We start from the raw sequence: 25,725 nt of genomic DNA on the forward strand, positions 1-25,725 counted from the left end.
TGGAACCGGTTCACACTTTTTTTAAAGGCTCGATGATTAAAAGAGTTAATTGTCAGGAGCTCAGATGAACATTAAAACCTGTTTTTCCTTCCTTCTTTTTGAGGTCCACAGCCTCAAAATACAATAAGAGTATATTTTTACAACAATAACCAACAGAGACACTAACAACAAATATTATCATGAGGATTCAGCAGTCAGTCTGAGTTAGTCATATAAAATGATATCTGACACATTTACAGTCTTTATAGCATCAAATTCTCCTCTTAGTGTTTCCTCTGTTGAGCTGTGGTGGAAGTATAGTAACAAAAAGACTTCATAAAAGACTTGATTTGACTCATTTGGACAAAACTGAAGCTTCATATTAGCTTCAGATCAACTTTTAAATACGTTATTGTTGCACAGAAGGAGGACTGTGGATTTAGTCCTCCATCACTTCCATTATACATTAAACATTATGACGGGATCTTCTAATGGTCAGTATGAACAGGAGGAATCATTACAGCAAAAAAAAACATGCTTTAAATGTTCAATTGGGCTCCTGACTGTTGTTTTAAAGGACAGATTCACTGTTTTTTTTTACCTGAACTCTGTTAAAATCCTGTTTGCAATCATTTCTAAATGTGAACAGCATTAAAAGATTAGTAGAAAAACACCTTAGTGCTGCATCTTTTTAAAAAGGACTCAAACATGCTCCAATAAGCAGATGTTTTATGACATAAGGAAACAGGATCATCTGCTCAGTCTAAACAAACAAAATCAGTCACTTTTCTTATAATGTGCTTTACAGCTTCCTGCTTCTGCTGCAGATGTGGCTACGATGACAAATAGGCAATAAACACTAATAAAACATTGTTTCCTGAAGCAGCAGCAGAAGTTGTGAAAATGCAGAATCTTAAAAAAACAGTGAATTGATCCTTTAAAGAGAATAGCGCCCTCGTGTGGTGACAGTGGGGGGGGGGGGGGGGGGGGGTTTTAAACTACTTACAAATGCAGAGTGGCGGCGTTTCAGCGTGCCGGTGCACTGCTGCCTCCACGGCCGCCACAGCAGGAAACCCAGCAGGTAGAGAACAAACATGGAGGTCTTAGTGAAGGTGCTGAAGAACGGCTTGTTGTACTCCTGTCGCTTAAAGATGTACTGAAGGAGGAGAAGAAGGAGGAGAGGAGAGACAGACAGAGACAGACAGAGAGGGACAGAGAGGGACAGAGAGAGAGAGAGAGAATGCTTCACAATAAAGATATTTGACAGCTGCAGTTACAATCGTACCTTTATTTTTTATTTAAAACCTTTTTCACTGTGAGCAGCTTCACGTTCACTCTCAGCTGCTTTCATCACTTCTGATTTTACTAAATCTAATTTATCTTCTAATGATGCTGCTGCAAGAAATCAGCTGATATCAATTTACAACGTGAACATCTTTAATTTTAATGACTCAACAGCTAATTAAAGCACCTACAATGTTTAATAATTACACATTAACATCAATTATTTAACACATTCAGCATTTTATTACTAATATGAGTAAACTTACATATTCATCAAATCTCAAACTGTTCATAGTTAAAAAATTCAGCTTCACTTCTTCATGACCTTAAACTTTTAACTGTCTTTAGTATCAATGATCTACACACAGACTCGTGCTCATTTATTACGTTTTATTTCAGAGCTCAAATGGAGTGAAAAATACTTTTTTTCTCATTTCTTTCAAACTAATTCGACCATTTATTCATATTTAACACAGTCTGAACATCTTCCATTATATTCCAGTAATGTGACTAAATCTTCATTGAATACATAAAAAACAGCTTTTTTATTCCTCATTATTCTTATTTAAAGTCATTCTGTTGAACTTGTCTTGAGTTTTTAGGAGAGTTTGAATCAGTTTTTAGCTTCTTGTTCACTTTGAATTCATGTGAAGCTGATTATATGCAGATGAAGGTGTGTATTTAATCATAATGGATGTCAAATCTGTCTTTTCTAAATTAAAAAAAATATCTTTAAAATGTGCAAATAAATAATCTGCAAAAAACTAAATTCTTTATCACCACTACAGCTGTTCAGAGACCTTAATATAACAATAAATAAAAGAAATAAATCAATACAATAGGAGTTGTGATATTCAGTAGTTAAGGATTTGAGTATTTTATAAACCACATTAGAGGATAGAAGGAAAAGTGATGTTGATGCAAATGCCTCAAATATTTAATTAAGTTCCCAGATTATCTCATTACACTAACCCTAACCCTTCTCTAATCTCTCTACTAACCTTCCTGGCGTCCTCCCGGGTCACATTGACCCCGTCTGTTTTGACTGTTCCTTCTTTCCTTCCTTCCTTCCTTCCTTCCTTCCGTCTGTCCTTCCTCCCTCCCTCCTTCTCTCTTTCTTTCTTTCCTCCACCCCTTTTTTCCTTATGTCCTTCCTTCGTTCCTTCCTTCTTTCCTTCCTTCTTCCTCCCTCCTTTCCTTCCTTCTTTCTCCCTTCCTTCCTTCCTCCCTCCTTTCCTTCCATCTTCCTCCCTTCCTTCCTCCTTTCCTTCCTTCCTCTCTCCTGTCCTGCCTTCTTTCTCCCTTCCTTCCTACTCTCCTTCTTTCTTCCTTCCTTCTTCCTCCCTTCCTTCCTTCCTTTCCTTCCTTCCTTCCTCCCACCTGCCCTGCCTTCTTTCTCCCTTCCTTCCTCCTTTCCTTCTTTCTTCCTCCTTTCCATCCTTCCTTCTTCCTTCTTTCCTTGACTCGAGGACAACAGGAGGGCTAATGTCTCTTCTTGTACTAAAACCCACCTTTGACCAGCGGGTTTTGGTAAACTGTGTGTTCTGTGACGGTGAGTCCTTACTGATGTGAGCTCCGAGGATACGACCCAGATGACGTCCACCAGCAGCAGTATCACCACACCGAGGGCCATGCGCCTCCGCTGGGACGCAGAGCTGCCCTGAGAGCTCATCCGGTTCATGATGAACACCCACTCCATCGGGACGCTGACGGGAAAACAAAAAACACAGATTACAGGTCAGGTTACATGAAAACTGAGACGCTGGATGACTGCTGCAGCCAGAATTAAGAGATCATTAGCTCATGAATTGATTATAGATTATTACAGCTGTGTTACAGACAGTCAGCTCTGTGTCTCATATTGGACTCAAAATACAGAAATCAAGCAAATATGACATTTGAAATGTTATAATTCATGTTGCAGATATTTAATTATGGCAGCATGACTGAACATTAGGGTTGAAACTACTCGATTAGCCAACTGAAGGAAAGTATTTGCACAACCAACTAATTGTTTAAGTCATTTATCAAACACAGAATTCAAACATTTATTGGTGCCAGCTATGAAAATGTTACGATTTCATGCATCTTTCTATTTTATATCTTTGTAAATTGAATATCTGTGTGTTTTAAATAGTTGGTCTGGCAAAAAAACTTAATAGATATCAGACGGCTTCAGAGTGATTGTGATTGGCCATTTAACTCAGATAGATAGATAGATAGATAAATAGATAAATAAATAGATAAATAGATAAATAGATAGATAAATAGATAAATAGATAGATAGATAGATAGATAGATAGATAGATAGATAGATACCTAAAACAGTCACATAGAAACACATCTCTAACTATCCAATGGAAAAAAAACTTAACACTAAAAATACCCAAAAGTTGTACTAATAAAACAAATACATGTATATATGTGTAACAAATAATAATAAAATACTGTAGTAGTGCCCTGCAGTATCTAAAAAATACCTAAAAGATATATCACCTATAAAAAAAGAACCTGTGTCCAGATCACACAGTCTAAAATAAGACCAGACATGACTTGATGGCGGATGACAGGAAAGACAACAACCTGTCACACTGATCAAGAATCAACACTGACGTCAGGTAAAAGCCAGAGAGCCAGAGTTGCAGTAAGACAGTGAAAAGTAAGAGATAAAACACTGTAAGGCATGTCCAAACTATTCCATGAAGGGCCGTCATGTGCCTGCAACCAAAGCACACACACACACACGAGTCGACCAATCAACTGTCTGCAGATTGAGATCAGCTGATTAAATGAAGCCTGATGTGCTCCTGCATGGTTGAATCTATGAACCCCCTTATTATGGAAGAAGAGTTTGGACATGCCTCCTACTGTACATAGCAACACTCACCTGGTTACCAAACAAATTTACACTGAGATGTTGTTTCCAGATGTTGGCTCAGTCAGCGTGAGTCAGGACCAACCGGGGCCGGCTCGCAGTGGACGGAAACCTGCAGCACACAGACAGCAAAAGTGATGTTACTCAAAAGATATTATCCTTTTCTACCTCTTTATTTCTCCTCTCTCTCTCTCTCTCTCTCTCTCTCTCTCTCTCTCTCTCTAAAACTCCACCCGGTCAAGGCAGATGGTCGCCCACCTAGAGCTCGGTTCTGCTCCAGGTTTCTCGCCGAGTGCTTCCTCATGTGGGAATATTGGGTCTCTTTAAAATTAAATTAAAGAGTACACTCGAAACCTGCTCCATGTGAAAAGTGCCTATGTAAATATATAATACTATACTATATAAATAAAGGTGGATCTAAACAAATAAATGTGTTTACATGTGAACTTTCCTGCAAGCATGGCTTTTAAGTGCCTCTGCTGAGTGTAGTTAAGATAAGAGATAAGATAAGATGTGTTTTTATTGATATCTGCTTGGGAGAAATTGACAGTGGGGGGAAAAACAGTAATAAAATAAGGGTGAAAGTGAAAGAATAAACAAACCACTATACACAGTAAACTGGGTATTTGTGTTGGTAAATCTGAAATATATAAATATGCAATATGTGCACGTAGATGTTGCACAGATGTACATACAGAATAAACCTTCCTACAGATTAAAATACATGTGCAATGTGCATTAAATCTGAATTATATATATAAACAATGCAATGTTACTGACATTTACAACAGTGAGATCAGCTGTGGATGTCTGCAGGTTATAGCAGAGTGTTTAGAGTCGTACTGTAAGAAACTACATATTTTAATAATGAGTACATATGCTATTTTCCTGCAGCTGTGAGTGCATAAAGATCCATTTCAAGCACTCAAAGCTAGTGAAATAGCTTGCGAGCTAGCTGTTTTAGTGATAATTTAACAGCCAGATTAGAGGTCAGCAATCACTACTAATGTTTAAATGTTATATTAAAGCTAGTTCATAGACAGAAGAGGTTACACATGCAGCTAATATGTATATTTAACATTAATCAGTGACTTATTTGCCAATGTCAGGTAACTACAACGTTATCAGGCTAAGCTAAAGTGCTAAACCAAAGATTTGCTTTATTAAGACATAATAAAAAGGTTAATTAATGTGTTTTTCTTACCTGGATGCGAGAAGAAGTCATTTAGTTTGCGCCATTGTTTACTTTTCTTATCGTTTGTTGCTGAAATATCGACAAAATCACAGTAAATGCGATAAAAACTTATTGACAGCCCCAGTGGTTGTAAACATTAGCACACCCTCCTCATGATCAGCTGACATCACTTATGAGGCGCAGAGGATTCTGGGAAATGGAGTCTTAAAGGGGACATCACATTCAGACCTGTTTAGATTAGATACATTTTTATATATTCAATTAAAGCACAACTAATGTGGGTTTTTTAAGGTTGATAGTAATATTGTTTTTTATAGAAGCTGATTTCCGCAAATGTGGTGAAAAAAAGGTCCTGTAAGTCAAAATAATGAGAAACGTTCTCAAAATAATGACTTAATATCTCAAAATAATGACTTACTAACTCAAATAATTATTTAATACCCCAAAATCAGTCATTATTTTCACATATTAAATAATCATTTCAATATTTTGAGATATTTTCTCATTATAATGACTAAATATCTCAAAATAATGACTTATTAGCTCAAAATAATGACTTAATATCTCAAAACAATGATAAACTCTCCGAAAATAATAACTTAATATTCATTTCCTACAATGAGAAACTATCTCATTATAATGAATTTCATCATATTGTAGGAAATGATCTTCCATAGGTTTCTGAACCCCTTTAACTTTCTGATTAATTACAGTTTTATATGAAAATATTAGTGATTTTTAGTGTTTCCCCACACTTTTTTACTCTACTGTATACACAAACAATTAAATATTTTATTTTATTAAATACAATAAGATAGATTTAACAAATTTAGACTTGCAATAAAAAAAATAAAAATGTAAATACACATAAATGAGAGCTATTGAATTGTAATATATGGTAATTGTACTGCAACAGTTGTTTGTTATTGTTGTAGTTCAGTCCTCCAGCAGGTGGCGCTGTGGTGAGACCCCGCTGCAACAGTAGAAGAAGAAAAAGAAGCAGAAGAAGGAGTAGAAGAAGAAGAACACCGCTCTTTGAATTAAAAATGGCGTAAAGTGTCTTCAGCACTTATTTAACAAAATTAAAACTTACACATTTACAGGCTTTTTATTATACGCTGCATTTCTGAGTGTAAGACGTAAATAAAGCAGCGTGTTTATCGGTAAGTATCTTTCACCCAGCTGTCAGTACAACGTGTAAACAGGTTAGCATGAGTGTTAGCATGTTGCTATCTTATTATAATAATTAAAGCTTCTTATTAAAGAGTTATAACTAATTAAATATACAGGTTAACAGGGTAGGAACATGGAGTAGTTGAGACATGAATGTGCAGCAGGCTAACTTAAAGCTAACCTCTGTTTTAAGATAGAAATCAGATTATTTGCAGCTAGTTTTTAATGAGTAAAAGTAAAGAAAAGCTTGTTTATCTCCCAGGTTTCAGTGCTTAAACTAAATAAAAGCTCATTTATCTCCCAGGTTTCAGTGTTTAAGAGGAGTGTTTGAAGAGCATGTCATCCAAACAGTGAAGGGGAAAAAGAAAAGCATCATGGAGGAGGAAAGTGAAGCTCCCAGAGTCATTGATATGACCACCAGTGAAAAGGTTTGTTTACTTTATCTCAGTATTATTGCTGAATTACTGTCCTTAAGTACAAGTTTGAGGTATTTTTAGTGTACTTGAGTATTTACATTTGATGTTGGTGATGTGTGGAGCTGCTGTGGTCTCTTAGGTTGAACTGTGACACTGACCAGTAACATCTCAGTTACTGCAGCTTTCAATTATATCTTTTCAATTACTGTATAAACTTTCCACAGCTGCAGACATTACTGGGAGTAATCTCTCTAATCTCCCTCAGTCAATGGCTCCACACCAAGAACAATAACTATAAATATACAGTTTTAAAAATTGTTCTAACTCAAGTGGATGGTGGAGTCCACACAACAACTATAAAGTTAGAACTACTAAACGTGTTTCGGCTTGTGGAACCAAACGCATTGACTATTTTCCTCTTGATGCAACTTGGAAAAGTAAACACCTAAATAAGAAAAAGTGAATTCAGTTTTGTTTTCTCTTCCAGGTGGTGGATCTGCTGAATCAGGCCGCTCTGATTACCACAGATGAAAAGCTCACGGTGCTCAAACAGGTTTGTAGTTTCATCTCTTTATGTCAGCGAGTACTGTTGTGAATAAAATGCAGTTTCATGATAGTTACATATTTATATGAATTACAGTTTTTCAACTATTACTTGACTCCTTTGCATTGCACTGTGCTGCGACTTGTCCTGGGTGCTTTCTGCCTCGGTATATGCAGGAAGTGCTCTGGCTGAACTCACTGTAAATCACAATTAATGCTTTTATCTAATCCTCAGGTCCAGGAGCTGATCATCAACAAGGATCCATCTCTTCTTGACAACTTCTTGGATGTAAGTGAGCATGTCTGCAGCTTTCTTAACTAGCTGTTGTGTGGACTGAAATACTCAAACGATTTAAACTGAGAAGCTTTTTCCAGTATTAAAAAGACACACTGTGAAACTGGCTTATATTAAAATATAAAACTATACTTAATGATTCTTTGCTCTTTGGTCTGTTCATCCTGCAGGAGATGATCGCCTTTCAGACTGACAAATCTATCGAAGTGAGAAAGTTTGTCATCGGCTTCATAGAGGAGGCGTGGTGGGTTATCACACACACACACACACACACACACACACAGCCTTCTCCTGTCCTGTCTGTACATTTATGAAAGACTTAAACTTTTTTATGTGTTTTCCAGTAAACGGGACAATGAGCTACTTCTCAGACTCATCGCCAACATGAACATGCTGCTGAAGGACGACAGTGTGAACGTGGTGAAGAAAGCCATCCTCACTCTCACTCAGCTGTACAAAGTCACACTACAGGTATTAAATATTCTCATCTCATCATTAAAAAAGAAGCTGCTGTTTGTATAACTTCAGCTCAGTATGTGTAGTTTTTTCTTCCTCACACTCGTCTCTCTTCCCTCTCAGTGGTTGGTGCGATCCAAAGCCGTGTCAGAGATGCAGGAGGCATGCTGGGATATGGTGACGCAAATGAAAGAAGACGTTTTGGCGTTGCTGGACTCTGAAAACGACGGCGTGCGAACTCACGCTATCAAGTTCACAGAATCGCTGATCGTCACTCTGTCGCCGAGGACGTCGGACTCTGACGTTCCTAAAAGACAAGAGGGCGACATCAGCCTGGACAAAGTACCCAAAGATCACTCGTACATCCGCTACGGTACATTTATTATAATCTGTTAGTTTAAACTGAAGCTTTAATGCTTTTTAACCCTCCTGTGGTCCTTGAGTCAAGGAAGGAAGGGAGGAAGAAGGAAGGAAAGGAGGAAGGAAGGAAACGAGGGAGGAAGAAGGAAGGAAAGGAGAGAGGAAGAAGGAAGGATAGGAGAGATGGATGGAGGGAGGGAGGAAGAAGGAAGGAAAGGAGAGAGGAAGAAGGAAGGAAAGGAGGGATGGAGGGAGGAAAGAGGGAAGGAAGGAAGGAGGGGCGGAACGGAGGGAGGGAGGGAGGGAAGGAAGGGGGGAGGAAAGAAAGAGAAGGAAGGAGGGAGGGAGGAAAGGAAAGAAGAACAGAAGGAAGGAATGAAGGAAGGAGGAAGCACAGAAGCAAGGAAGGAAAGAACAGTCAAAACAGACGGGGTCAATTTGACCCAGGAGGACGACAGGATGGTTAAAATGATAACGTGACACTCATGATGATGTTTACTTCATTTAGACGTTCTGTGTGAGGAGGGGAAGACCGCTCTGGACAAGCTGCTGAAGTTCATGGTCCATCCGGCTATTTCCAGCATCAACCTCACCACAGCGCTGGGATCACTGGCCACCATCGCCCGGCAGAGGCCCATGTTCATGTCCAAGGTGGTGCAGGCGTACGAGACGCTGCATGGTGAGTGTTTAATGAGCCGGATCACAGCTACAACCTTTAAAACAAGCATCACGTCAGCCTGGTGTTAACAACATACAAATGAAGGAAGGAGCAAGAATATAGAGCAACACACACACCATGAAAATAAAAAAATAAAAGGGAAAAATGCATCTTCTGCTCTACCCAATATTAAACTATCAGCTATGTGTCATCTCTGAAACTCTTGTTTAAGTTAATTGAAATGATCTCACGCTACTTTACTTAATTCCTGTTTCATGTCTCACACAGGTGTTTAAATCTTTTATTCAACTTTTAAACAATAACAGACAAACATAAAAGACAATAATTCATACAGTTTTCCATCAATTCTGTTATTTGTTCCAGACTCTGCTCAGAAGCTTTAGATCAGGGGTGTCAAACATGCGGCCCGTGGGCCAGAACCGGCCCGCCGAGGGGTTCATTTCGGCCCACTCCTTCCTTCCTTCCTTCCTTCCTTCCATATTTCCTTCCTTCCTTATTTTCCTTCCTTTCTTCTTTTCCTTCCTTCATTCCATTTATCCTTCCTTCCATCTTTCCTTACTTTCTTTCTCATGTCCTTCTGTCCTCCCTTTCTTCCATCCTTCATTCTGTCCGTCCATCATATCTTTCTTCCCTCCCTCCTTCTTTTCATCTTTCTTTCTTTCCTGTCTCCTTTTTTTCTTCCCTCCTTCCTTCCATCTTTTTAGTGATCCGGCCCACATGAGATCAAATTGGGCTGTATGTGGCCCTTGATTGACACCTCTGCTTTAGATGTTTGATCTCTCTCTCTCCTTTTATTCATAAAGTCTTTTTTCTTTTCTTTTCAAACCTTTTCAGCGAACCTGCCGCCCACTCTGGCCAAATCTCAGGTGAGCAGCGTGCGGAAGAACCTGAAGCTGCACCTGGTGGCGGTCCTGAAGCACCAAGGCAGTCTGGAGTTTCAGGGTCAGATCAGCACCCTGCTGCTGGACCTCGGGATGCCTCAGAGTGAAATAACACGCACGACGCCCGCGCTGCGTGAACAGCGCAAGAGACCTCGCCACGAGCAATACACAGAGGGCAAAAAGGTCAAAATAGGTGAGTGATGGTCTCTAATATTCTGTAATTAGTTTAGTTTATTTGGATCCCCATTAGCTGTTACCCAGGCAACAGCTACTCTTCCTGGGGCCTATGTTAAAAAATGCAACCAATTACAATATAACATAAATGCATAACTAAATAAAATGGCTGTGAAGGATTCTGGTAAAAAGTAGAATCAGTGTTGAATATTTAAAGGAGACATATTGTGATTTTAAGGCATTTATAATGTTATAGTGTTGGATGTTAAATGGTTAAAAACTGATTATAAGTAAAAATGCTCCCTGAAAGTCTAAAGTCAAGTTCCAGCCAACATTCAGGGCTTTTTTTTAGTTTGTTTTTTAATTGAAACATGTATATAAAGAAAATATGTAATAAAATAAATAAATCTATTAATTGAAATTAAATAAATAATATATTTATATAAAGTAAATATTAATAAAAAATAATCAATTAAAAAAATAAAGAAAATATTAATACGAATAAATAAATAAATTCATTAAATTAAAAATATGTATATAAAGGAAGCAATAATTGCAATCGAAAGAAAAATAAATAAATATAAATAAAGACATAAATGACAGACTTTCAATTAAACAATTCTGAGTAGATTCTGATTACAGACATACGTTTCTTTTCTTTTTTTTTATACAATATAAAGACTTAAACTTAAAGAGACAGGAGCTTAAACAGCCTGTTTCAGACAGAAGCTGAACTGAGGGCCAGTATAAGATAAATAAGGAGTTTTAAACTTAAAATCATGCAAAGGTATTTCAGTAGAGCTCCAGAATTTAAATATAGAGCTGAAAATGTTCATGATGCATCTCCTTTAATACTGGTTGAGTGTTGCCTGGTGAAAATATTAAACAGTCTGTATTCATGATCCTTTATTCCTCTTTCTTCAGAGCCGGCCCTGATTGAAGACGATGAGGACAAAGAGGAGCCAGCCCCTCTCTCGGCCCCTAAACCAGCTGCTGTTCCTGTCGCTCAGTCCGCCATCGACGTCACAGCCGAGTTCCTGCGTCCGCTGCTCAACCCCGAGAACGTCGCTAACCTGGTGACCTCATCCTCTTTGTTCATTCCTCTCTCTTAAAGTCAGACTGTGTGTCAGTTCGGCTCTTATGAACCTCTCATCGTCTCGTTCTTCAGGTGCTCATCAGCATGGTGTATCTGCCCGACGTCATGCCGGCGTCCTTCCAGGCCACGTACACGCCTGTCGAGTCAGCGGGAACCGACGCACAGATTAAACATCTGGCTCGGCTGATGGCCACGCAGATGACCGGAGCCGGGATCGGTCCAGGTCAGCAGCAAAGACTCAACTCCACTTTAACACTTTTATCTTTTTACTAAATCAAGAAAAATCCAAATTAATGACCCGATCAGAGAGAAGATGTGAGAAGATTTACAAACTGTCTTTATTAAGTGTTTTTATAAGATTTACACTCTTAGAAAAGTTGAGGACAGAGAGCTGAAGGATGTTGTGTTCAAGTACCGTCAGGAAAAACAAAACTCTTTTATAGGCAGGGATTTAATGTAATGTAATTCATCTTTTTTAATAATTAAGTTTAATGTGTTTGTGTGAGCCAAATTAGAGCTGCTATAATAAATCAGTCGACAGAAAATGAACTGGCAATTATTTAGATTATAAAATATTTGTTTTTTAGGAATTTTTAAGGAACTTTTTTTTTTTTAATTGCTGATTTCAGCTCCTCAAATGTGATTTAAATGTTTTATTTGATGTAAAAGATGATAAACTGAATATATTTGTGTTTTTGACTGTTGATCAGACATCACTGTGAGCTTTTAGAAATGAGCATTTTTTATTATTTTCAGATATTTTATAGTCAATTAGACTTTATTTGTGTAGCACTTTTTATTCATAGTAAATAGTTTAACATAGTAGTAAAATAAAACACCTTCCTAAAAGTAGGTAATGAAGAAGAAAATCAGGAAATAACAGTAGAACAAAAAGGACAGTTCAAGTAGTAAAAACATAAAATAAAAAGACAGATGAATAAATTAAATTAAATTAAATTAAAAGCTAGATTAAAAAGGTCAGTCTTTAAGGTTGCTTTTAAAAAGTATCGACACTCTGCTGCCTTCGGGTTCTTCAGGAAAACTGAAATAAAACGATTTATCAACTAAATAACGGGCAGATTGATCAATAATTAAATTAATAATCATTAGTCGCAGCCTTACAACATCCTGTATTTGCTGTTACTGTTTTAGTTACTCTCAATATTACCTTTTAATCAACATCGTATAAACATTTCAGGCCTGGAGCAGAACAAAGAGAAAGGAGACGACGCGGGTAAAGATGAAGGTGCTGACGAAGACGCTAGCGGGAAGGATCTGCTCATCAAGCGTAAAGTCCCGGCGGTGATGATGGGTCAGGCCATCTCTGTGCTCGGAGTTTACGCAAAACAGGCTCCGAGCGCAGAAGCTCCCACAGCCGTGAAGAGGGTCCCTGAACCCATCATCCCCACCGCACAGACCAAGTAAGCTCTGATATTAAAGGACGAGTTCACAGTTATTTAAATCTGTCTTAAAAATAACAGTCAGGAGCGAAAATGAATATTCAAAGGAAGGAAGGAAGGAAAGGAGGGTGGAAGGAAAGGAGGGTGGAAGAAGGAAGGGAAGGAAAGAGGGAGGGACGAAGGAAGGAAGGTAGGAGGTAGGAAAGAAGGAAGGAGGGAGGGAAGGAGAAAGAAAAAGAGGAAGGAAGGAAAGAAGGACAGAAGAAAGGAGGAAGGAAGGGAGGAAAGGAAAGAAGGAAGGATGGAGGAAGAAAGGAAGATAGAAGGTAGGAGGGAGGAAAGAAGGAAGGGGGGAAGAAGGGAGGGAGGGAGGGAGGAAAGAAGGAAGGAAGGAAGGAAGGTAGGAGGGAGGGAGAAAGAAAGAAAAGAAGGACAGAAGAAAGAAAGAAAGGAGGGAGGAAGGAAGGAAGGAAGGAACAGTAAAAACAGACAGGGTCAATTTGACCCGGGAGGACGACACAAAGGTTAAGGCAGATTTGAAAACTGTGAACTAATCCTTTAACACAAACATCATATAGTTTAGTAAGCTTCATCTTTTCTCACCTTTAACACATTTTTCTTTTTCTTTTTTTAACAGACTGGCCGGAGCGAGCGGGAGAAAGAAGGTGTTCCGGTTATCGGACGTCGTTCAGCCTTTAACGGAGCCTCAGATTGAGAAGATGACGTCTCAAACGATCAAACGTATCCTGCACTCAGAGAAGGCGATCGCTCAGAGCGGCATGTCCCACGTAAGCTATCACCATAGTTACGTTTGTCTCGTTGTTATTATTTAAAAAAACACTCTCACATCTCACTTTCTCCCGTCTGTGCTGCAGGTCAGAGTGAAGCTGCTCTCCAGACTGGTGACGCAGTTCGAAGGGATGATGAAAGACGACGTGCTGGAGTTCATTCTGGACGACATCAGGACGAGGAGCGACCTGGCGTTTTCTCTCCTCTACCAAGAGTACAACACCTACCTCGGACAGCTGCCCACCGGACTGCTGGACAGCTACGATCACTGTCTGTACACGCTGCTGTCAGGACTGCAGGAGAAACCCGAGCAGAGAGACGGGTGAGGAGGAATATTATACTTTCTACTCCACTACATTTAAACTGTAACTAGCTAACTGTATATAAAGTAGTGTAAACTAGCTAACTGTATATAAAGTAGTGTAAACTAGCTAACTGTATATAAAGTAGTGTAAACTAGCTAACTGTATATAAAGTAGTATAAACTAGCTAACTGTATATAAAGTAGTGTAAACTAGCTAACTGTATATAAAGTAGTGTAAACTAGCTAACTGTATATAAAGTAGTATAAACTAGCTAACTGTATATAAAGTAGTGTAAACTAGCTAACTGTATATAAAGTAGTATAAACTAGCTAACTGTATATAAAGTAGTATAAACTAGCTAACTGTATATAAAGTAGTATAAACTAGCTAACTGTATATAAAGTAGTATAAACTAGCTAACTGTATATAAAGTAGTATAAACTAGCTAACTGTATATAAAGTAGTATAAACTAGCTAACTGTATATAAAGTAGTGTAAACTAGCTAACTGTATATAAAGTAGTATAAACTAGCTAACTGTATATAAAGTAGTGTAAACTAGCTAACTGTATATAAAGTAGTATAAACTAGCTAACTGTATATAAAGTAGTATAAACTAGCTAACTGTATATAAAGTAGTATAAACTAGCTAACTGTATATAAAGTAGTATAAACTAGCTCCACCTCCAGCAGCTACAACAGTAACATGCTGCTCTAACACTGATGCTTCACTATTAATAATCTAATGATGTCATATATAATAATATATCACTACTTTTACTGTAATACTGCATACTAAATCACTCATAATACTGCAGTACTTTTACTGTAATACTGCATACTACATCACTCATAATACTGCAGTACTTTTACTGTAATACTGCATACTAAATCACTCATAATACTGCAGTACTTTTACTATAATACTGCATACTACATCACTCATAACACTGCAGTACTTTTACTGTAGTAGGATATTTCATGCAGGACTTTTACTTGTAATTTAGTATTTTCACATTGCTAAATGCTAAATGACCTGAATACTTCTTCCAGCTCGCCTTATTTTTGTTTTTCTATCTCTTATCTTCACATTAATGATTAACACTGTGTATCTGTTGTTTGCTCTGTAATATAAAACCAGCTGTGTTGACCTCATTCTGTGTTTATTAGAGCAAAACATGACCTAAAAAAGTGAATCTTTCCTAGCCTGAAACTTAAAAACTGATGATTTCAGGGTTTAATAAATTAGATTAAAATATAAAATATCTTCTGTGCTGTAAAACAAACCTCTCAGTCCTGGTTCAGCTTTATATTTTTTATATTTGAAGGTGATATTTAATAATAAAAGGAGTCTCATGATGTTTCTGTCTCTTTCAGTCTTTTCACTAAACTGGTTCTGGAGGCTCCTCTCATCACGGAGTCGGCTCTGGAAGTGATTCGACGTTACTGTGAAGACGAGGTGAGCGACAGCATAAAGACACAGCTTTCTTTAACCCTCCTGTTGTCCTTGAGTCAAGGAAGGAAGGAAAGGAGGAAGAAGGGAGGGAGGGAGGAAGGAAGGAAGGAAGAAGGAAGGATGGGAGGGAGGGAGGAAGGAAGGAAAGGAGGGAGGAAGGATGGAAGGAAGGTAGGAGGGAGGGAAGAAGGAAGGAAGGAAGGTAGGAGAGAGGGAAGGATGGGAGGGAGGAAGGAAGGAAAGAAAGAAAAAAGGATGGAAGCAAGGAAGGTAGGAGGGAGGGAAGAAGGAAGAAGGAAGGAAGGAAGGAAGGAAGGAAAGGAGGGAGGAAGGACGAAAGAAAGAAGGTTGGAAAGAAGGTAGGACGGAGGGAAGGAGGAAAGAAAGAGAAGGAAGAAAGGAAAAGAAAGAGGGAAGGAAGGAAAGGAAGGAAAGAAGGAGGAAGAAAGGGTGGAAAGAAGGAACAGTCAAAACAGCCGGGGTCAGTTTGACCCGGGAGGACGACAGGAAGGTTAAAAACATTATTTCACATCCCAACATGTCGACTCAGCTGTTCTAACCTTTTCTTTCAGTCTCGGGTTTATTTGGGAATGACGACTCTGAAGGAACTCATCATCAAACGACCGTCGAGGCAGTTTCAGTATCTTCACGTTCTGCTGGACCTCAGCTCACATGAGAAGGAGAAGGTGACGTCACTTCCTGTTTGTATTCTGTTGCAATATCTGCAGGTTTTAGTCCTAAAGTCAGTCAAAAAAAAGGAAAGTATTAAAAAGTCTTCCTTTCCTTCCTCCCTTCCTTCTTTCCTTTCCTCCCTTCCTCCCTCCTTTCCTTCCTTCCTTCCCTCATTCCTTCCTTTCCTCCCCTCTTTCCTTCCTTCTTCCTCCCTTCTTTCTTTCCTTCCTCTGTCCTTCTTTCCTCCCTTCCTTCCTCCCTCCTTTCCTTCCTTCCTTCCCTCATTCCTTCCTTTCCTCCCTCCTTTCCTTCTTTCCTTTCCTCCCTTCCTTCCTTCCTCCCTCCTTTCCTTCCTTCTTCCTCCCTTCTTTCTTTCCTTCCTCCATCCCCCTTTCTTCGTTCCTCTGTCCTTCTTTCCTCCCTTCCTCCTACCTCCCTTTCCTTCCTCCCTCCTTCTTTCCTTTCCTCCCTTTCTTCCCCCCTCCTTTCCTTTCCTTCCATCCTTCCTTCCTTCCTTGACTCGAGGACAACAGGAGTTTAATTATTTTACTGTAACTGTATTGTATTTATCTCCAGGTGCGGACCACGGCTCTGGGTTTCCTGAAGCGGATGTATGAGAAGGATCACCTCAGAGATTACATCGAGAAGTTTGCCCTGAACTACATGCAGCTGCTGGTCCACCCGAACCCTCCGTCTCTGCTGTTCGGGGCCGATAAAGACACAGGTCTGAGACACAAGGGTCACACGATTTTAATATCATGATGATGTTTGTATGTTTAAACTTCCATGAAATCACTAAAAATACAGTAAAACCTCTTGGTACTTTATATCATGACATCTACAGTCATTTCTAATCCTGTCTCATCAATTTCAGTATTTATCTTTTTAGAAATAGCTTTTCTGAGTGTTATAGGTTTTATTTTTATTGTGTGTGTGTGTGTGTGTGTGTGTGTGGTCACAGAGGTGGCGGCTCCATGGACCGAGGAGACGGTGAGACAGTGTCTGTTCCTCTACTTGTCTCTGCTTCCTCTGAACCACCGGCTGGTCCACGAGCTGGCGTCCGTCTATACCGAGGCCATCGCTGACATCAAACGCAGCGTTCTCAGAGCCATCGAGCAGCCGGTTAGTAACTCCTCATTCATGTTATTTATCCTGCGTTTCCTTTTACCTCGGAAACTGGAAGTCGGTCCTGAAAATTACGTCACAAGAAAGAAGTCAGAAAAAACAGTTCTAACCTTGTTAGATATTGATAGAAATACCAGCTGATTAAAAACTAGTTGGACAGTGCTGTGTGTGTACGACTGATTTAATGATAATACATTAATTTGTATAGCACCTTTCATACAAGAAATGCAGCTCAGAGTGTTTCACAACAAAATAAGTAACATTTACACCAAGTGCTTCACATTAAAAGAGCCTGAAAGGAGCATAAAGCTTAAAGAAAAGAAGAAAAGAGGAATTAATGTAATATAAGATGGAAAATAAGAATAGTAAATAGTAAAAATAGTACATAGTAAAAGTAGCTAAGAAATAGTATATATTATATCAAGTAAAATAAAACATTTTAAAAGTATAAATAAGACAGAAGTGCTGATAAACAGGATTTTACTATAACTTTTAACTGTTAATGTATCTTGGATTTTGAGTTTGGGGCCAGTGGAGGTTCCTCCAAAAATCTGACTTCAGGGGTCGTTCCAGTTGAAATTACTGACCGGGAACTCTGAAATCCCGACTTCTAAGTACAAACTGAACGCACCATTAAATCCTGATAGCAGCGGATCAGAAGAAAGCACAGATGCATTCTGGGTCTCGTGTCCTCATTTTGTTGTTGATAGTTTGTGGAACTAACCCTTTTTTTGTCTCTGAGACTTCTGGTCAGTTCAACCTCCCTTTCAAAATAATAAATCAAGATTTAACTTCCTAATATTAGTGATTGAAGCTGTTCAGATGACAACTGATATTTAAACTCTGCTGACAACAATCAATCAATTAAGAAGAATTAAGATCAGATTTCTAAACATATGGCTCTGTGTTTATATGGATGGCAGTATTTATACCAATAATAGTAATAAACTTTATATTTGAGGCACTTTTCTTAACAATCTTACAGAGTGCTTTACTGAAGGAATTAAAACCAAACAAGGCAGATATAAAAAATGAGGCAACGAGCACAGAGATAAAAACAGAGACACAGAAGTTAACGGTACACGATGAACAAGTCAAACATTTCCAAAGGTTTTAAGAGAAGCTTGTGCATGTCTGGAAATCCTGCCATGACAAAATCATCAATCTGGACTATTGAACAACATCTTTATCTTGTTTGTATATATTAGATTCAACAGTAATCAGTGTAAAGCACATAAATACCTTTCTGTCATCAGAGCGGGAAAATCTGCAGTTTCATGATTTCTCCTGTTCTCTAAATATTTAAAGAAGTCTTGAGTAATGTTTAAACTCAGCTGTGTTGTTGCTGTTGTTGTTTTTTAAAGTATTGAAGGGTTTTTTCTTTCTTTCATCATCATCTGTGTTACAGATCCGAGGGATGGGGATGAACTCTCCTGAGCTGCTGCTGCTGGTTGAAAACTGTCCTAAAGGAGCAGAGACGCTCGTTACTCGCTGCCTGCACATCCTCACAGATAAAGGTAAAAAAAGATGATGCAGATGTGTTTGGTGGCGTTTAAAGGTCGTTGTGCTGGCTTTGACTTGGATTAATTCAGCACAGCAGCGATTTAAGGCGTATCTTTAACTGATGATCCTCGTATCTTGAGTTGAAAAGCAGCATTTTTTTCTACATCATGGCTGCAACCTGCTCAGAGGAGATGATCCACAGTGAAACTATTGATGGAAATCCAAAGAAACGCAGCATGATTTGACTAAAACTGGAGGCCAATGTTAAAAATAAAACCATTAGGTCACTTATACTGACTTAGCAATTAATTTCCATGCAGAAGAGATTAGCATGCACCTTTTTAGGGATGGGAATTGATAAGATTGTATTGATATCAATGCCATTATCTACTTATTCTGCTTCCGTCCATTCTTTATCGATTCTTGAATCCCCTTACATGCTGATGAATATATGAAACATAACTGGTAGATAAGATAAATAGTCCACAGCTAAAAGTTTAACTGCAGTAATTAATAATTAAATAATGTGATTTTAGAGTCTGCTGCCTTCTGCTGTTTTTAAAGATGAACTACAGGATAGCTGAAGATAATTTGAGCGTGTCTCGGAGGTTTCGCTGCCCCAGGTTCTCGGTTCCCGTCCCCTGCAGCTCTCTTTAACAGAAGAAAGACACATTAAATGATTTGTGGTGTTTCTCCTGTTCTCTGTTTCAGTGCCTCCGTCTCCAGAGCTGGTGGAGAGAGTACGAGACCTTTACCACAAACGAGTTCCCGATGTTCGCTTCCTCATCCCGGTCATCAACGGCCTCGAGAAGGTAACTCCAGTTAACCCTCCTGTTGTCCTCAGGTCAAGGAAGGACAGGAGGAAGGGAGGAAGGAAGGAAGGAAGGAAAGGAGTAAGGAGTAAGGAGGGAAGGAAAAGAGGAAGGACATAAGGAGAGAAGGAAGGGTGGAAAGAAAGGAAGGAAGGAAAGGAGTAAGGAGGGATGGAGGAAAAGAGGAAGTAAGTAAGGAGAGAAGGAAGGGTGGAAGGAAAGGGAGGAAGGAGGGATGGAGGAAAAGAGGAAGGAAGGGAAGGAGTAAGGACAGATGGAGGAAAAGAGTAAGGAGGGATGGAGGAAAAGAGGAAGGAAATAAAGAGAGAATGAAGGGTGGAGGAAAAGGAGGAAGGATGGAAGGAGGAGGGAACAAAGAAAGAGGGAAGGAGGGGAAGAACGAAGGAAAAATTAAAGAAAGAGGGAGGAAGGAAGGAACAGTCAAAAGAGACGGGGTCACTTTGACCCGGTAGGACGACAGGAGGGTTAAAGGCAAAGTGCACACAGTGTGGGTGATGAGATAAATAACATAACTCGGGATAAGAGTGAATATTTAATGCTTGTATTTGTTTTCCTCTCGCAGAACGAAGTCATCCAGGCTCTGCCCAAGCTCATCAAACTCAACCCCATCGTAGTGAAGGAAGTGTTCAACCGTCTGCTGGGAACTCAGCACAGTAAGACTCATTCATGTCTTCCACTGATAAATCATTTATACCTGACAAGCTTTTCTTACTTTTAGGATCTATAATGAATTTAACAACATACTCAGCATTATAGTTTTAATCACAAGCTTTTCTTTTCTCTGTGTTTCTTATTTTCTGTTATCTGCCTTTCTAATATGTGACTCTATTATCAGTTTAGTTTTGGTTTATTTTAGTCATTAAACTCAAATAATCATGTAAATAAAATCAAAGTAAATATGTCCTTGTTTTACTCATCTCCTTTAGAAAATAGTGACAAACCAAAAGGGAAAAATATTTATATAGCACCAAATCACAACTAAAGTAATCTCAAGGCTGTTTACACAGAGAGCAGGTCTAGACTGTTTTCTTTAAATTTAAATTAAAGAGACCCAACATTCCCACATGAGCAGCACTTGGTGTCTTTTAGTGTCTTTTATATATTCTCCTTTTAACCTTTTTTTTATTTTCTGCTCTGTAGCACTTTGAGATTGCTGAAATGTAAAGTGCAATACAAATTAAATTTATTATTATTATTATTAATAATAATAATAATAATAATAATAATACAGTGAAAATATACACATATATATACACAGCTGCCAGTCGAAGAACAAGCTCTCTAGGATAGAAACCCAGTGAAATGAGAGGATCAGGAAGAAAGAAAAGGAAGAAAGTGAGGAGCGTTGTCGCTGGCATCTCTCATCCTCTCTATGAGCAGTTTGAGCTTTTGACCTCTGGGAGGCGCTACAAAGCTGCTTTAGCAACCAGGAATATTTATAACAAGTCTTTTTATCCCAAATACAGTTCATATTTTAAACAACTCCAAATTATCAATAAGCACACAGGAACTCTTATGCACTTGTATTTCTATACCTCACATATTTTTATGTATGTAAGAAACAATTGTTTGGATTCTATGGTGTTTATATAATTTCTGTCTATTGAATGTCTGTTATTGGTGAGTCAAAGACAATTTTGGACAATAAGGTTTTATTCTATGCGATGCACGGTTACATATCCCCAAAAATACAAAGGCTCTTATACATAACATAAGAAGAATAACACTATTTGTTGGACTCAGCCCTTTTTAATGTCAGTTTTATTGTTATTTCACAAGATATATTGTCAGCTTTTTGAGGAAGACTCGTTCAGATGAAGGATTATTAATTATTATTGATTTATTGACTGATTTTTTTTTCCCTCTGTTGTTGTTTTTCAGGTGAGGGAAGTTCGTCTGTGTCGCCTCTGACTCCAGGAGATTTGCTGATCTCCTTACACAACATAGACTCAACCAAATGTGACATGAAGTCTATTATTAAAGGTCAGTATTCAGCGATAAAAGCCTTAGAGCCCAAAACATTAGCTCGAAAAGGTCAGAGTGTGTGTGTGTGTGTCTCTGTGTGTGTCTCTGTGTGTGTCTCTGTGTGTGTGTGTGTGTGTGTCTGTCTGTCTGTGTGTGTCTGTGTTCAGTAGAGATGTGATGTCCAAGTAGATGCTCCTCTACTCTCAGTAACTCTATTTTAATTAATCATTTGTGTGTATGTGCACCGCAGCGACCAACCTGTGCTTCGGGGAGAAGAACGTGTACACATCGGAGGTGTTGGCGGTGGTGATGCAGCAGCTGATGGAGCAGAGTCCGCTCCCGATGCTGCTCATGAGAACCGTCATCCAGTCGCTCACCATGTACCCGAGACTGGGAGGCTTCGTCATGAACATCCTGTCCCGCCTCATCGCCAAGCAGGTCGGAAACTTAACCTTCCTGTCGTCCTCCCGGGTCAAATTGACCCCGTCTGTTTTGACTGTTCCTTCTTTCCGTCTTTCTTTCCTTCCTTCCTTCCATCATTCTTCTTTAATTTTTCTTTCCTTCTTCCCCTCCTCCCCTCTTTCTTTGCTCCTTCCTCCTTCCATCCTTCCTTCCTTCCTTCCTTCCTCCTTTCCTCCCTCCCTCTCTTCTTCTTTCTGTCCCTCCTTCCCTCCTTCCTTCCTTCTGTCCTCGTCAACTTGACCCCGTCTGTTTTGACTGTTCCATGCTTTTCAAAAAATGGTTTAAAAAGTCCTGAAACATTCAAATAAAAACATGAAAATTCAGATTATTTCAATTAAAAACAAGGTACCATTAAAACAAACAAGCCTTACACCTGTTTCCTGTTTTTTAAGTCTAATCCTCTTCTTCCTCTTCTTCCTCTTCCTCTTCTTCCTCTTCTTCCTCCTGCAGGTGTGGAAGTATCCAAAGGTGTGGGAAGGCTTCGTGAAGTGCTGCCAGAGGACGAAGCCTCAGTCGTTCAGCGTGCTGCTGCAGCTGCCGCCCGCTCAGCTGAGCAGCGTGTTCGAACGCTGCCCCGAGATGAGAGAGCCTCTGCTGCTGCACGTCCACTCATTCACACTTCACCAGGTGAGAGCTGCTGCCAGGTGGACTCAAAGGTCTCTTAAAGTCTGGAGTCATTTAGTCTTAATGTGAAGGTTGATTGAATATGAAGCTGTGACTTAGATTAGGTCAGTTAGAGCAGAGTTAGGGTTAAGATTCAAACTCATTTACATTCAAGGGCCTCATACTATTTGATCTGATGTGGGCCGGATCATTAAAAAGATGGAAGGAAGGAAGGAAGGAGGGAAGGAAGGAAGGAAGGAAAAGAAGACCAGAAGGGAAGAATGAGGCAAAGGAAAAGAAGGTGGGAAGGAAGACAGGAAGGAATGATGGAAGGAAAAGAAGGAAGGAGGGAGGGAAAAGAAGGTGAGAAGGAAAGATTGAAGAAAAGAAGGAAAGAAAGCTGGAGAGACGGAAAGAGAGAAAGAAGGAAGAAAAGGAGGAAGGAAGGGTAGGAAAATGGGCCGGATCGGACCCCTCAGCGGATCGGTTTTGGCCCTCGGGCCTCATGTTTGACCCCCCTGAGTTAGAGGATCATAATGTCTCAGCTCTATCCAGCATATAAAGTCTAAATGTTTCTCTTTCTAACAGCAAGCTCACATACCGGCCTCCATCATGGCCGTCCTGGAGGTCAACAAGAAACCAGAACCGAAGCCTGTGGAGCCTCCTGAGGAGAAAGAGGTAACGGATTCATAGTTTATATCGTTTCTAAATGTCTTTCAGCCACTCCTCCTTCATTCCTCTTATTTAATATCTCATATAAAGTAATTTAACTGGTACTGATCATTTGTTTCTGTCCTCCTTTGTATATAAAACCAGATTGAACCGGTCCCTGAATCAGCCGGTCCAGTTGAAGCCGAGGTTTCCGCCGAGGCTGCGGAAGAGTCCGAACCAGCCGAGCAGCAACAAGCGCCCGTTGCCACGACGAGAGACGAGGAGGAAGCGATGGAGCAAGAAGAAGCTGGTCCAACGACACAGGAGGAGACGGTCGACGCGGCTCCTCAGGTAAAAATGAAGCGACTGGGAATTAAAAACCATCTGAATTCATCTGGGCAATAAATCAATATTATATAGATATAATGTCTTAGATCTTAAATGTTGTAATATCATAATATAAGTAAGGTATAAGTATCTTTTCCTGCTTTTTAACAGCTGCATGTCATTTTCTGAGCTGAACAGACTGTTATGGATTCTACTTATATAGCGCTTTTCTAGTCTGTTCAACCTCTCAAAGCGCTTTAACACTACATGTCTCATTCAGTCATTCACACACATTCACACATCGATGACACAGCCTCAGGAGCAATTTTGGGGTTAAGTTTCTTGCACAAGGACAATTGGTGGACGACCGCTCTTCCTCCTGAGCCACAGCCGCCCCAACAATTTATTATCTGCTCTTATCCACTAAGTCATTATCTCCACATTACTGATGATTACTTATCAAAAATCTCATTGTGTAAATATTTTGTGAAAGCACTGATAATCATCCCTACAATTATGTCAAAATATCCCATATCGGTAGTTGAATACAGTTAAAATCAGTGATTATCCTGCACAGTTCTGAACTCTAAAGGAACATTTATCCACTAGTTATGGAAATCTGGAAAAGTGGGAAAGTTAGGTCAGAGAAATAAAGGCCTTAAAGATGTGTAAAGGTCTGTTTTTAAAGATATTTAATAATTCATGCATGTTCATAGCTTTATCTCTCTCTCCTTTGACTGTCAAATGAAAGCAAAACTGCCTAAAAATCATCCTTAAAGAAAATATATTTAAAAAAACAATCAGTCATCTTTCCGACCAGACATACACGTGCTGTCGGCTCACATTCAACCTGCTGCAGAAAGCCCTAAAAGCTCAAATTTTTGGTTCTCCCTCAGGTGGAGTCAGCAGAAAGAGGAGAGACACCATCACCTCAACCAGAACCGGAGGAGGAGCCGATGGAGGCGTCCGAACCCGAGCCGTCAGACCTCCAGGAGCCACCGAAAGAAGACGAAGCGGCTGAAGTCACCGGGCCCGAGACAGGAAGCAGCGGCGAGGACACAGAATGACAACAGCACTGAAAACACAATAAGAACATTTCTATCCTTTGCAGACGTCCCACAAGTTTCCCAGAAGTTCTTCTCAAGAATATTCCTCTCCCTTCTTTTTTTTTTTTGTTGTATTTGTAGAAAAAACAGATTTGTGGAACTGTGTGTATGAAAGCGTTTAATATGCCTTCATGTCACCAAGAGTTGGAGAATAAATCAAGAAAACACTGATGTGTCTGTTTCTGTTCCTGTTCAGCATCAATCTGTTAATTATAATTCCAAGATGGACGGCAGTGTTTGTGTGAGGCCAGAACAACAAGATAGTTTCATTTTTAGACACTTAAACCTAAATACAGAAATGGCAAAAAAACAAAGATTATTTATGGTTATGGAAAATAAATCCAAGGCATTAATTTAATTGTCTTTTTTCACTACAAAATGATGCATTACTTATTTATTTCAGATTTTTTTAATGTTTTTATCTTGTATTCATCATCAATTTTGTTGACTTTATTGAAACAAAAATGGAAAACATATGAGGAAATAGAGTATAAAAATTAAAAATACATAAAAAATATGTAGGTTCATATATATTTTAGTCAGAGGTTTCAGGGAACAGGGTTTCTTTGTGGTTTATTCATTTATTTATATTTATTTACTAGCTTGAGTGATTTTAATAAAGAGTTCAATTCTCGGAGGAAAGGTGCAATTTTAGGTGATACTTTTGAGAATTTCTGTATTAAAAAAGTATTATTCTCAGTAGCAGATGACATCTTTGAGGTTTAAAGAGTATGCAGGGTTGAGAGCTTCAGAACAGTGAGACTGTAAAATGTTTTCGATATTTCACATTCAAAAAACGTGTGAGATCGTTTCTGTATTTTTTATCTATCTATCTATCTTTTACAAAAGCTACAAGAGACCTCAATATTCATGTACTTTTTATTTTAGATTTAGGGTTAAATTTGATGTAGGATTGAGTGTATTTCTTTGGCTTTGTTTGTAATACAGTATTTATAAGGCCAAAGCAAATCTCTTTTCCAATTTATGTCTTCAATTTTTATTTATTTTATTTTTAATTTATTTCTTTTTAATTATTTATTTCTGCTTTTATTTTGTACATTTTTTTTTTCAATAACAAAAAGTGCTCCCGGAAGCTCTGTTAGTTCGAAGCTCGATCTCGCGA

General features: G+C 38.9%; 3 protein-coding genes across 3 annotated transcripts in view; 2 read left to right on the top strand and 1 right to left on the bottom strand.

The window, feature by feature from the left end:
* Positions 1-5,474, bottom strand: part of LOC128367995 (solute carrier family 35 member F5-like) — a 25,533-nt gene extending 20,059 nt beyond the window's left edge. The window contains 4 exon segments of the mRNA XM_053328709.1: positions 986-1,135; positions 2,828-2,969; positions 4,151-4,250; positions 5,343-5,474. Coding sequence (XP_053184684.1) covers positions 986-1,135; positions 2,828-2,962 — 285 coding nt within the window. The 5' untranslated portion in view covers positions 2,963-2,969; positions 4,151-4,250; positions 5,343-5,474.
* The window catches only part of slc40a1 (solute carrier family 40 member 1), a 59,361-nt gene continuing 34,494 nt past the window's right edge, over positions 859-25,725 (top strand). Inside the window, exon 1 of the mRNA XM_053328706.1 lies at positions 859-873. The gene's annotated coding sequence lies outside the window, so the exon portion shown is untranslated. The remainder of the gene's footprint in view (positions 874-25,725) is intronic.
* On the top strand, positions 6,376-24,770 carry sympk (symplekin). Its single transcript, XM_053328703.1, has 27 exons — positions 6,376-6,496; positions 6,811-6,934; positions 7,410-7,475; positions 7,701-7,754; positions 7,931-8,004; positions 8,105-8,231; positions 8,340-8,589; positions 9,085-9,255; positions 10,090-10,329; positions 11,235-11,386; positions 11,479-11,629; positions 12,605-12,827; positions 13,444-13,594; positions 13,682-13,917; positions 15,277-15,358; positions 15,928-16,041; positions 16,604-16,751; positions 16,989-17,149; positions 18,561-18,669; positions 19,367-19,467; positions 20,051-20,141; positions 21,370-21,471; positions 21,704-21,891; positions 22,366-22,542; positions 23,107-23,196; positions 23,335-23,520; positions 24,393-24,770. Exons 2-27 carry the CDS (start codon positions 6,881-6,883, stop codon positions 24,561-24,563), a joined length of 3,669 nt encoding a protein of 1,222 aa, XP_053184678.1. The 5' UTR covers positions 6,376-6,496; positions 6,811-6,880; the 3' UTR covers positions 24,564-24,770.

Source organism: Scomber japonicus, chromosome 11 (genome assembly GCF_027409825.1).
Source record: "Scomber japonicus isolate fScoJap1 chromosome 11, fScoJap1.pri, whole genome shotgun sequence".
NCBI classification, from domain to species: domain Eukaryota; kingdom Metazoa; phylum Chordata; class Actinopteri; order Scombriformes; family Scombridae; genus Scomber; species Scomber japonicus.